General features: G+C 29.2%; 1 protein-coding gene across 1 annotated transcript in view; it reads left to right on the top strand.

Moving 5' to 3' along the window:
• The window catches only part of LOC135961325 (serine-rich adhesin for platelets-like), an 86,326-nt gene that overhangs the window by 35,346 nt on the left and 38,599 nt on the right, over positions 1-12,381 (top strand). The window contains exon 6 of the mRNA XM_065512821.1: positions 11,792-11,901. Within this exon, the coding sequence (XP_065368893.1) occupies positions 11,792-11,901 (110 nt within the window). The remainder of the gene's footprint in view (positions 1-11,791; positions 11,902-12,381) is intronic.

Here is a 12,381-nt window from a genome sequence, read left to right as displayed (position 1 = left end):
ATAACGCAACACATTTTAAATATAAAAGTTGGTTCACCATGGATGCTCATTCGCAACTTAGATCCACCAAAATTGTGCAAAGGAACTTAAGATATGCTGATACCACGAATTCTAAAGATTTTAACCCATTAAATCAATTAAGAAAAAAAAATTAAATTTTTCTGTCCCAGGGTTGCCATTTTCCTAGTATGGCTTGGTCGAAAAATCGACCATTGGCCGAAAACGATATAATTTAAGAAATATAAATATTTGCAATTAATAAAAGAAAATCATTAGTTTGAAGGAAAATATTAAAGTAATGCGGTTTAATTTAAAATAATTATTATTTCTGAATATGTGACATTTAAAAAATGTATGGTATTCATCAAAACATTTGATGTGTTGATAAATATTGCACTTCTTAAATGTAAATAAAGTGTGCTTCTTGCATAGCTTACACCGACTATGTTTATTCTATGCGCTTTTTGATACGGCGCGCCGCGGCGTGTACTTTCTCATTGATTCGAGGATTGTTCGTGGGATATTTCACGTTCTCATTTTCAGACTCATTATCCTTTTCGTATGTCAATAGTTTACTTGTGACTTCAGAATGAAAATCAAGTTGCGATAATGGTTTGTTGTTTTGAAGTTTTTCTATTCTTTTATCACTTTCGGCTATGGAATTTTTATGGTTTTCTTCTGCTTGCGACAATATCTTTTTGCATTGACCAGTGGTTCAACTGTGGAGTTATTGTTATAACATTACTGTTGACTATCAACTAAAGGAACAAATTCTCCTCGCAACCTTTCTTTAAATTTTCCATTCTGTTTTCACGTATAGTTCCAATTGCATAAAATTTTGGCTCAAAAAGACACATAAGCTGATAAGAAGAACACAAAATCAAAGGAAACAGTACGAAACTCCGGATCAGGCCAGCAAGCAAATTTAAAACTTTTTGGCGCCAGGACATATGCTCTTACTATAAGATGTGGCTGAACCACTGTATAAAATACTATAAAATAGCCCTTTTCTGAACATAAGCACCACGACTTAAAGCCGAATCGAATTGGCTTTTATTTTATAAACATCTTACATGAGTGCAACAAAACGATCTGATATATCCAAATTAGTATTATCGGCAAGATGCAAATACCTGTTTCAACATTGGTAATGCCATGTCGGAGAAGACCAATAATAATCGATATGTGGTAAAGTATGATAACCAGACAAATATAAAATTCCAATGGACCGACGCAATTCTATTGGTAAAGGTTAGCAGTAGCATTATTTTTCTTAGATATTCACTTACAAAGTTGCTGGTCGAAAATTCGACCACCAGCCGAAAATGGGTTAACTGATTTTACCTTCGATTTTAAGCGTTTACTGTTTCCAGTGCGTCTGGCTTTCGCCATAACTAAGTGTTGCTGGTTTGAGCTTAAAAAATTTGTACAAAATGAGAATCGGCAATGCCCACGCAACTCTAAAATAGGTTTAACATTTTTTAATGTGAACATATTTTGAAATTTGTTTCCGTTCAACACGAATCAAAAGTACCATGAAAATGTGAAAGGACTTTTCAGTTCACCTTTTTACGGATCGAATTCCTTCCCAGGAATAATTTAAATACAAATTTTTTAAAGTTATTTTTTGTGTTCATAAAAATAAATTGTTAAAATTAGATTTAATTTCTAAACAATTGTAACCGATTATGTTCTGCGTAAGCTTTTGTCTTTCTAAACCTGTATCACTAAACAGTAATATTTATGCATTTGGAGGGAATTTAAGATTCGACACAATCGAATATTCAATGTGTATTACGATTCTCTTATAATTTTACGATAAAAGAAATATTTAAAACCATAGAGAAACATAGAGCGGAAACTAAAAAAAAACTCAAACAAAAAAATTACTCAAAATAATCACACAAACGAGTGTTGTTTTTGTTTTCACATAGTTTTTTCTACTTATACTTTCTTACCACCTAGGTTTCTGACAACTGAGTTAGGTCTTTGACAGGAGAGTTTCCGATCTACATATGTCTATTCTCTATGTTTAAAACATAGACTGTTTTTAAACATTTTAAAAATTAAAATTTGTCTCTTATATACATTCTCAAACTTCAGACCCAATGCAGAATTAGGTCTTTAATAGTATGCGCACATTTTCCAGTTATTTTTCTGTGTATCTTTTGTTTTTGCAAATATGTTTAAAAACATTTAAACAGAACTACGGATTTCGTTTGTGGTCATATATCAATTTCAAAGAAGACAGCATAAATATTTATTTATTTATTTTTACTCTGACTTTGGTTTAATTTATCGTTTCTCCATTTAATATTAAATATTTCCTGTTGTTTTGCAACGCTTATCCACATTTTATCGCTAATAAAAAGATAAATTCGTTCGTTTATATATTTTAAGCCAAAATAACGATTATTGACTGTATTGATAAATACAACAGGAAAACACATTCATATTAATGCACACATTTCTGTGTAAGGTTAGTTGGAAATTCTACATAGACATCCTGCTTGGCAATTACGGTCTGCTGGCTGTTTTCACAATATCAAGGATTTTATCATGAACAATTCAGCAGGTCATTAGTAGTGAATGTCAAAGCCAGTGTCTCTAGTTTTATGAATTAAACTGGAGAATTGTAATAACTCAATGACTTTTAAGTCTCATCCGAAATTGTTTTTCGAAAACATTTTCCAGACGGATACATCCTCTTCTGTATTGCGTGTTTTTGTGGGAATTTTCGTGATTTTGAAAAACATACACGCATATTGAGCTTTAAAAATAAATATAAATCTTTATATTCTACAAACCTTTAGCTGAGAACACAAAGGCGCCAAGTCTACTTTTTATGAAAATTAAATTTTTTATGCAAAATAAAAATTTCAATGCATTGGAATATAAAACGCTCATCGTTATTTTCAAGGTTGGCTACTGCTTTCAAGCGGTTAAAATATAAAGGTGACGCTAATTTGGATTGTTTTGGTTACTACATTTTAACGCTAACGTTAGTTACTCTAAATGATAACAGCAATTTCAGTCTGACTTAAAATTATAATAAAATATTCAAAAATTAAAAAAATATTCTAACATTATTGGTTTTATACTACATTTTAAATTCTGAAGATTTCAATATCATAGAAATCAAAAAATTTTATTTACATAATTTAAAATTATCAATAGAATAATTTTAATTTAAACTATATTCACGATTATATCGGTAACATCATTTTAGTTGTACCGATAATTCCAATTATTTCGATAACGATAGCCGAGACGAAAGGATATTTTATGGGTAATGGCAGCCAACCACAGCTTCTAAATAAGTAATTCAATTTTATCTGAATTGGGAATTAAAAAATGTTAGCCATTCCTTCCATAAGACCATTCCCAACATATGTATATTTCTTTAGTATCATTCAAAAACTTTTCTTTAAATAAACGATGAATGTTTAATTAATTCATAAAAGAATTTTGTTGTATAAAATATACTTCCACTTGGAAACCCATAGGATCCATTGTGATACCATTCTGGAATAGACCTAAATGTGAAGATAAGAAATTAAAAGAATGAACTGAGGTGAAAAATAAAATAAAACAAGTAAGAGTACTATATTCCGCCGTGACGAATCTTAAATACCCTCCACCTAAATATGATGGTATAAAAACTGAAATAATATAACAATTGTTAGAAAGACTAGTTTACGCAGAAGATATTTTATTTCAAATGTACAAAAAATTGTATCTAATTCAGCAATTTATAACTGAAATTCCTATTAGAAAGTATGAAATTTAACAATTTATATACTTAATAATTAGTTAATACTTTTGGATCAACATTTTTCCCTTTTAACCACAAGTGAAGAAACAGAGTATAAAAAGGGTATACAAATATATTTAGACAAATTTCAAAATATTTGGTTGTGGAACTTATGTGGGAGCTATGACCTATTATGATTCGGTTGTCATAAAATATTTTTACGTGATTTTTATGTATTTATATGAGAGCTGTGGCCGATTATGGACCAATATTCACAAAATTCAGTATTATGATTTTTGAATACAAATTACTGACCTGTGTACTATTTTGGTTCAATATATGAATGCTATTACCTATTTTGGTCCTAAGTATTTGAAGTCTATTTTTGTAGAATTTCATATAAACAACGCTATTAACAAGAGTGGCACTTATATGGGAGCTTACCGAATTATGGACCAATATTTGAAAAATCTTGTAGTACGATTCTTGGATACAAATTACTGATCGTTGTAAAATTTTGGTTCAGTATAGATTTTTATGGATATTTGTGCAGGTTAATGTATTTTTCTGAAGTGGTTCTTATATGGAGGTTATGACCAATTATGGGCCTATCATCATAAAATTTGGTACATCGATTTTTGTATATATTGAATAAATTTGTTTTGAATTTCAACCTGGTAACTATATTTGTAAGAAATTTATGAGGATTTTAGTGATTTTCGGGAGTGGACCTTATATGTGAGCTATGGTTAAATATGGACCGATATTCACAAAATCCAGAAGTATGATTACTGGATACAAATTACTAATCTGTGCGCAATTGCATTTTGATATCGATATGTTTTTAATATTTTTTAAGGTTAATATCTTTTTTCGGAAATGGGCCTTATAGGGGAGCTATGACCAATTATCGGCCAATGTGCATAAATTTTGGTACAGTGATATCTATATATATGAGTATTATTTTTGTCGAATTTTAGCATGATAAATGTATTTATAAGAGATTTATGAGTACTTAACTGATTTTTGGAAGTGGACCATATATGGGAGCTATGGTCAAATATGGACCGATATTCACAAAATCCAGTGTATGATTTCTAAACATAAATTACGGATCTGTGTGAAATTTTGTTTTGATATTGATATTTTTTAGATATTTATGTAGGTTATTGTGTTTTTCGGAAGTGGTCCTTATATGGGACCTATAACCAATTATCGGCCGATCTTCATAGAATTAGGTACAGCAATTTTTATATATATGTGGATTATTTATGTCGAATTTCAACTTGATAGCGACATTTATAAGACATTTATGCTTATTTAAGAGATTGTCGGAAGTGTACTTTTCAAATATGTGCCGATCCACGAAAAATTTTGTAATATAATTTTTTTTACCACGAAACTTATTTTTACTGAATTTTATATGGATAGACCATAGAACCATATTTCGGAAAGATATTTGTATGGGGGCTAGGAGAAATCTTGGACCGATTCTTATAATTTTCACCAGAGTTACTCCTTTTATCATAAAAGTAACGAGTACAAAATTTTATGATATTAGCTGCAATATATTTACAAAAAATGTCCAAAAATATGTGAAAATTATCAATTTTTTTTTTGAGGTTGTCCCACATTTTAATTCATAACTTTGGTTCCACTGTACTGATTTTACTGATTTTCAATACCAAACTGCTTAGGACAATAATAAATATTTTTCTTGCAACTCTACTGAGTTTGTTTGCGTATTTTGGACGTGAGCGTGTTTTACACAGACGGACTTGGTTCAATCGACTTAGAATTTCATAAGGATCAATAATATATATACTTTGTTGGGTCTCAGATGAATATTTCTCAATGTTACACACGGAATGACAAACTTATATATACCCTCATTCACCACTTAATGATGGCATAATAAAATAAAATAAAAAAAATAAAATAATATAAAATAAAATGCCATAATCCATCTTGGACACCGCCAAAAAAAATGCACAAACAGCTGCATAGATCCCATTCACACGTCCCTACTTGTAAACACAATTGGGGTTGTAACTCCGAATTATAGCCTAATAAATTATATCTACCTTGTGCAAGATTTTAGTGTGGTCTACACTCGTGGGTCTTACTCTGAAGAGTTTTGTATTCTACTGCACCAAACAAAATAAAATAATAACTGAATATATAAATGTATATTACAGCTTATGAAACTAGATGAAAAAGATGACTTGAAATTAGATGAAAAAGATGACTTGGCGCCTTTGCACTCTAAGCTAAAGATGTATTATTTTTACTTAGATTCATCGTTAGAAACATTTAGTACAATTTTTCGTGTGTTACACATTTTTGTATTGTTTTTTGTTGAACCGAATAAAGCTACATTTCAAAATAAATCAAATTTAATTGACTTGAAATTGATTTAAATGGTCAATAATGTACCATGCGTTTAAATGTGTGTTCATGTTCATGTTTAGAAAGCATTTAGATGTTTTTTCTCCCCAAAACAATATTTGATATGTCCATAAAGTATATCCATATGTTGTAGATAAAACGATACAAATTCATATGTAAGTAAATAAAATATCAGTATCTGAGTGGACAATCACTGGATGGTGTACAATTTTATTTCATACTTACGTGCTATATTTTTTTTTACTTTGTCAATATGGTTTGATTTGAGATTTTTTGTTTGACATTACTATTATTATATAAATATTAGGGTATTCAATTAATCGGGTTTCTGGTTTAATCGGTTAATCGAGCAAATAATTAATTGGGGGTTTGATTTAATCGGCTAATTTTAAATCATTCGATTAACCGAATAATTTCTATTTAAATTTTAAACTGAAAATAAAACCACGAACATAAAAAATAAACAAAACATAACATTTCAACCAAAAAATAAATAATTTTCTTTAGTTTTAATAAAACTCGAATTGGAAAAAAATCTCTCGCTGATTGGAGATGTTGGAGAAATCGAAAGTATGATAAAGAATATCCAATATCTCAATTATTTTTTAAATTTTTTTGTTGGCATATAAATTCATCCATTATATCTAGCATTGGAGAACTTTTTGGTTTTTTTTTTAATTTTAAATACTTTTTATAATTTCGAAGTTCTGATAAAAGACTCGTTTCAGTAATGTCTCCAGTTTCGTATATTATCATGTCCTCATTTAATTTTACTTGATATTTGTATTTCAATTAAAACGGAAAAATAAATACAAAAAATATGTTAAAGTGAAAAAATAATAAATTTTGGTTAATCGACACAAATTAATCGGTTTATTTGTTATTTGAAAATCTGCAATTTTGAGTTATTCAAACAGTGCGAACCGACCAAAATTAATCGGATAACCGATTAACGGTAAATCGATTGAATACCCTAATACATATACATAACATTGTGTCATTTATGGCCAATCAATCGCATCAGGTTTAAATGTCCGTTTTTAAATATCAGTAAATCGTTGACACTTTTAACAATATTGTGCTTCCAAAAATTAAAAAAGTAGGGCACCTCAAACATACAAAATTTGTTAAGGCTTGTGAATTATTTGAACTTATTTCAAAAGTGCTTTTGGAATGAAATTTTGAATTTTAAAATACATGTATAAAATTCAGAATTTCATTATAAATGATAAAATTTTAAGTGGGCATAGACAAGGTTATTTATTATGGATTTAAGTTAATAAAATGGACCCTCTAAATGATCCAGGGGCGCCGCTATGGGGCCTCAAAGTGGGGTACCTTCGATATATAAAATTTTGAAACACATGCCAATTTTTTTGTTTCCAATCCGATTTCAAAGCTTTTATATTTTTGGAAAAAGCTTGGCTAGGTCTTGAAAATCTAAGCTTGCGAGCGCCATATACCTCTTACAATTTCCGAGTTATAGGCATTTCAAATTTTAATATTTTGCCTTACCTTGGTCCGCTTTTTTAAAAATATATGTTTTTTGAGCGAAAAGGTGACTTAACTCGCTTTTTTATTAACAAAAAAAAAATTTCTTTAAGAAAATGTAACAATTTTATGTTTTCTGTAAGGTATCTTTACGGAAAACGTTTTGGTATAAGAAAATTGTCCTATTTTTCGAATATGTCGCCTTTACGCCATTCGGAATTTGACCTACTTTTTATCAAAATTTTCCATTTGGACGATATGTTCTAGAATCCCAAAGCTGATATCCAAAAGCGGAAGGCTGCCTTACAAACCTTGATGTGTTCTCTATTTAACCCTAAAGTATTTTCCCAGGCCCGATGGAAATGTGGGCTCTATGGGCAACATTGTAAGAAGTAGCATTTTTTGGATTTTTTATCCAATTTTTAGGAATTGCGGGATTTCCTTTGACCTTTTTACAAGTTTTATAATACACTTTCTTATTTAGAATGACAAATTTAAAAAACGTTGAAAATTTCATTGAATTTTATTAATAAATAAAGATTTTGTAACATATTACACATTAATTGAGTTTCAAAAACTAAAATTAGTATCAAAATTTTAATAGGATTGCAAATATTAGGAACAATTTTATCCACATTTATTCCGAACTAATTTTTATACCCTACACCACCATAGTGGGGAGGGTATTATACGTTTGTGCAGATGTTGGTAAGGACCAAAAATATTAGTCTAACACTCACCGATCGACTCAGAATCACTTTCTGAGTCGATTATACTATAGCCGTCCGTCTGGCTGGCTGTCCCTTAGGGTGGTACTTAATAAACTAAAGTTGGATTTTGGCCAGTTTGGTGAACATTGGTAAAAAAATCATCATGAACAATTTTAGGTAAATCGGTTGGGGTTAAGACGCCAATAAAAAATTAATTTGCAAATTAATTTAAAAGAATAGAAATGTGTACGTAATTGTCGGTCTAATGAGATGTAAAACACAAAAATTTATCAAAAAATTTTAAAGTTATTAAAAAATCCCGATCCCAATAACGTATCTCAAGCCACTAGAACAAGGAATGTAGGAACAAAATTAACATATTTTAAGAAATATTAAAATAAAAGCTCATTTTTACTTAAAATATATTGATAGTTACTTGTATATGATTTTTTGTATTCGTAGGATACCGTTAACCTATTCGCAGGTATGACCAATAAAATAAAATTTTTTTAACGGCAGTTTCAAAAGTTGTTAAACAAATTTCAGAATTTTTTTATCATCTCATTGGGATTTATTGAGAATATAATAGGGAATAACAATATGAAAAAATTATGAAAATATCTCTTACAGTTTTTTTCGTACCAGTGATTTAAATTTGAAATTTTCGAGAAAGACCAATTATTTGGCTTACTGTTATAAACTTTTAGTAAAACCTATCTAGAATATTATAGTCCAGATAATTCTAAATAAACTCTGAAAGTTTTACTAAAATTGGAAAACGTTAAACCTTAAATCGTGAAGGTGAGATGGAAAATTTTTCAATATTTCCTATTTTTCAATACTTCCTATCCAAATTTGTTATCGAGAGTAAAATAATAGAGATATTAGTGATTTTTAGTTAAATTTGAACTATTTTTTTTTCATGCTAAATTTTTGAGATACTTTTCTCTTTTGTTATTTCTTATTTCTGACTTTCTGGTTAAATTTTCCGTTTTGATGTATTCAGTGACTTATAGTAAAATTTTACGGATAATATTTTTTCTGAACATTTAAACCCTTTAAATTCCTGTTTTAATGGTGGTTTTTGCTCTTTTTTAAAAGAAGGACAACAAAGACCCATGCCTTGTTAATTATTTTAACAATATATTCACAAAAATGTTCTCCGTAACATTTTACATAAATTTGCTAAACACATTTTATATCTAAAATGTAAAGATCACGTGGTTTCTTATGCCGATTAACAATAAGAATGTGCTAGAATTGGGAAACTTTAACCCCCCTCAAATGAAATTCAGATGTAAACTTTAAAAACGCCGATACACGTGTCTTTTTTTTTTGTCTCCTCTATCAAAATTTATTGGTCTGATCTTGTAATTTTAGAAAAAAATTGATTTTATTGTATATGTATAGTATTATATTGCAAACGATGACGTCAATGACAAGTAGAACGAAAACATAAACGGCTTCATTGAAAATTTCATTGTCTCTATCTTCAACTCTTTCTGAGTCGAACAAAAGTTTTCAGCATAGGTCAATCCAACTAAAATCGGTTTCGTGTGAGTAACTTTTCATCCCTTTGATTTTGGTTTTAGATCGAGCAACAGACCCAATGGCTTTTTATGCCCTACACTGTGGGGAGGTTATATACTTAGTAGAGTTTCGTGTTCGATTTTAATATAAAAAATCGTTTTTGAAATTAAATATGCATTACCTGGTAATTATCCCAAAATTAAATCTGTTATGCAAATATATCTTGCATAACAAAATCAGTTGATAATTTTATATTATCAACTGATTTTGTTTTTATTGAATTTCCAAAAAAAAATTTATGTTAAAACCGAACATGAAACTGTAGTATATAGCACTTAAGCTGATGTTTACAACATCCAAATTTATTATTCTAACACCAACCTTATATTTCGATTAAATTTACCACATAAATTTGTTTCGGCTCAGTGATGTGCCTATCGAAATTGGCTGAAGTCGGTCCATTATTTCACCTAGCCCCCATACAAATTTCCTCCTGAAATAGAATTTGTTTGTCATAAATGTCTGATTTATATAGGTATCCACAAATAATTTCTATAACAAAGATATCACATTTAACATTTTTTTGCTGATCAATCCATAATTGAATTATGAGAGCTATCATAAAATAAATTTCTTAAAAATTTTAGTATTTTATGTTAAAATTTCAATGAAACTCACTGTTTATTGTTGGTGTTTTGTTTAAGCTTTGATATTTTTACAAATAAAGCTTGAGTGTCTGTAATTTTCATTCACTCTAGTGTTTTATTTGTATAATATCTTTAGTATTTCTAAACTTTAGAATCTAAAGCCTTTTCGGAAATGGTTTCCTGATGATCTGGCCAAAGCAACCAGTGAAATGCTTATCCCCCAACAATAAATTTCAGTGAATTTATCAATTATTGTGAATTCAGCACAATAATTCTTAACGAAACTTTATTCAATTTAGTAGATTTTGGTCATTTGTGTCATCTGATGTGAAGCATCATGCCATAGAATAAACACATAGAACGGAAGGAGAGAGTAATATATATGGAAAAATTACTCTCTTTTCACACATACGGGTGACACAATAACAAAATACATGCAATCCATTATCATGAATTAGGTTTCTGATAACAGACTTAGGTTTTTGGCTCTCAGTTACCTATCTAGTTGTTGTCTATGCATCATGCCTTAATATTTGTATTGAGTAAAATAGTTTTTCTAGTTTTGACATATGACAAATATTATTTATATTTGAATATAATTTAATTATGTCTATAACAAGTTCTTAAGTTACCCATAAATGGGAAAAGTTACAAAACCATTAATATTAGAAAATAGTTATACTCTACTACAGTGGTCGCCATAAAGAGAAATGGCCAGCCATTGATTGTGATATTTGTTTCCTTTTAATAAATATGTATAAACTTCGCTGAAATTCGTATTGTTTTTTTAAGTAAATAACAAATCAAGTTGGGCAACTGGGAGCTATGAGTGCCGACCACTGCTCTACTACATTTTCTTTTCCTTTACAAATTATTATTTTTCACATGGAACGATATCCATACATATGTGCATATGTTATCTGTTAACAAAAAAGGATATCCCTTTAAAATTTCTCACAAATAATCAATTTATAATGATGTGCTTTTGTTATTGTTGTTATTGTTTTGTCAACAACAATTATCATAAATACAACAAAAACAGATGACGTCTTGTAATATTAAATTTCATTGTTTTTATTTAATTTAAGAAATACCTACAATAAAATACATACAAACAAATATTTGCACAATCCAATAAGTATTTATATACAATATTGTTTTTTTTCATATAAAATTATAAAAATTTCTTTCTTCCCTTTTATTTTCTCTATGTTTTTCCTTATTTTCCTTTCGAAACATAAAAACTGTAGAACATTGTTATGTATCCGAATCCGAATTTATATACGTGTACAGCACGTATATGGCTGAGAGAAATTGGATTTTCCTTAACATATGGAGCATTAATGCTGAAAACATGGCGGTAAGTATATAAATATGTGTAGAGTATAAATATTCGTTAAACAATGTATTGAAATTCAGCCATAGATACAATTGTAACTGTTCTTGTAGTGATTTTTATATAAACCGACCATTTACACCACCCAGCAGTTCTAGGAGACTCTCCCGAAGTAGTGATTTTACCCATTATTTAGGGTGACAACTAGTTACATAACTAGCTACATGACTAGTTATTTTAACACGTGCATGACCTAAGCACGTGTTAAGATATAAAAGTTAAAAAAAAGTTGTAAGTTAATGTCTGACAGAATTCTTATTGTCAGAGTTATATCGTAGAAATATATGGGGATCATTTTTGTGGCAGATCTTAACCCTCTATCTGCTCTCTTTAGGTGTCAATTTTACCCATTTTTCGAGAAAATCAAAAAAAATACCTTTCAAAAAGAATATTTAAGGATTGAAATATTCTACGATAATTTTTGCGGGAATATTTCAGGGGGGG

Source organism: Calliphora vicina, chromosome 5, assembly GCF_958450345.1.
Source record: "Calliphora vicina chromosome 5, idCalVici1.1, whole genome shotgun sequence".
Classification (NCBI taxonomy): Eukaryota; Metazoa; Arthropoda; class Insecta; order Diptera; family Calliphoridae; genus Calliphora; species Calliphora vicina.
Note: the sequence above shows the minus strand (reverse complement) of the source record. Positions and strands in the feature narration are given on the sequence as shown.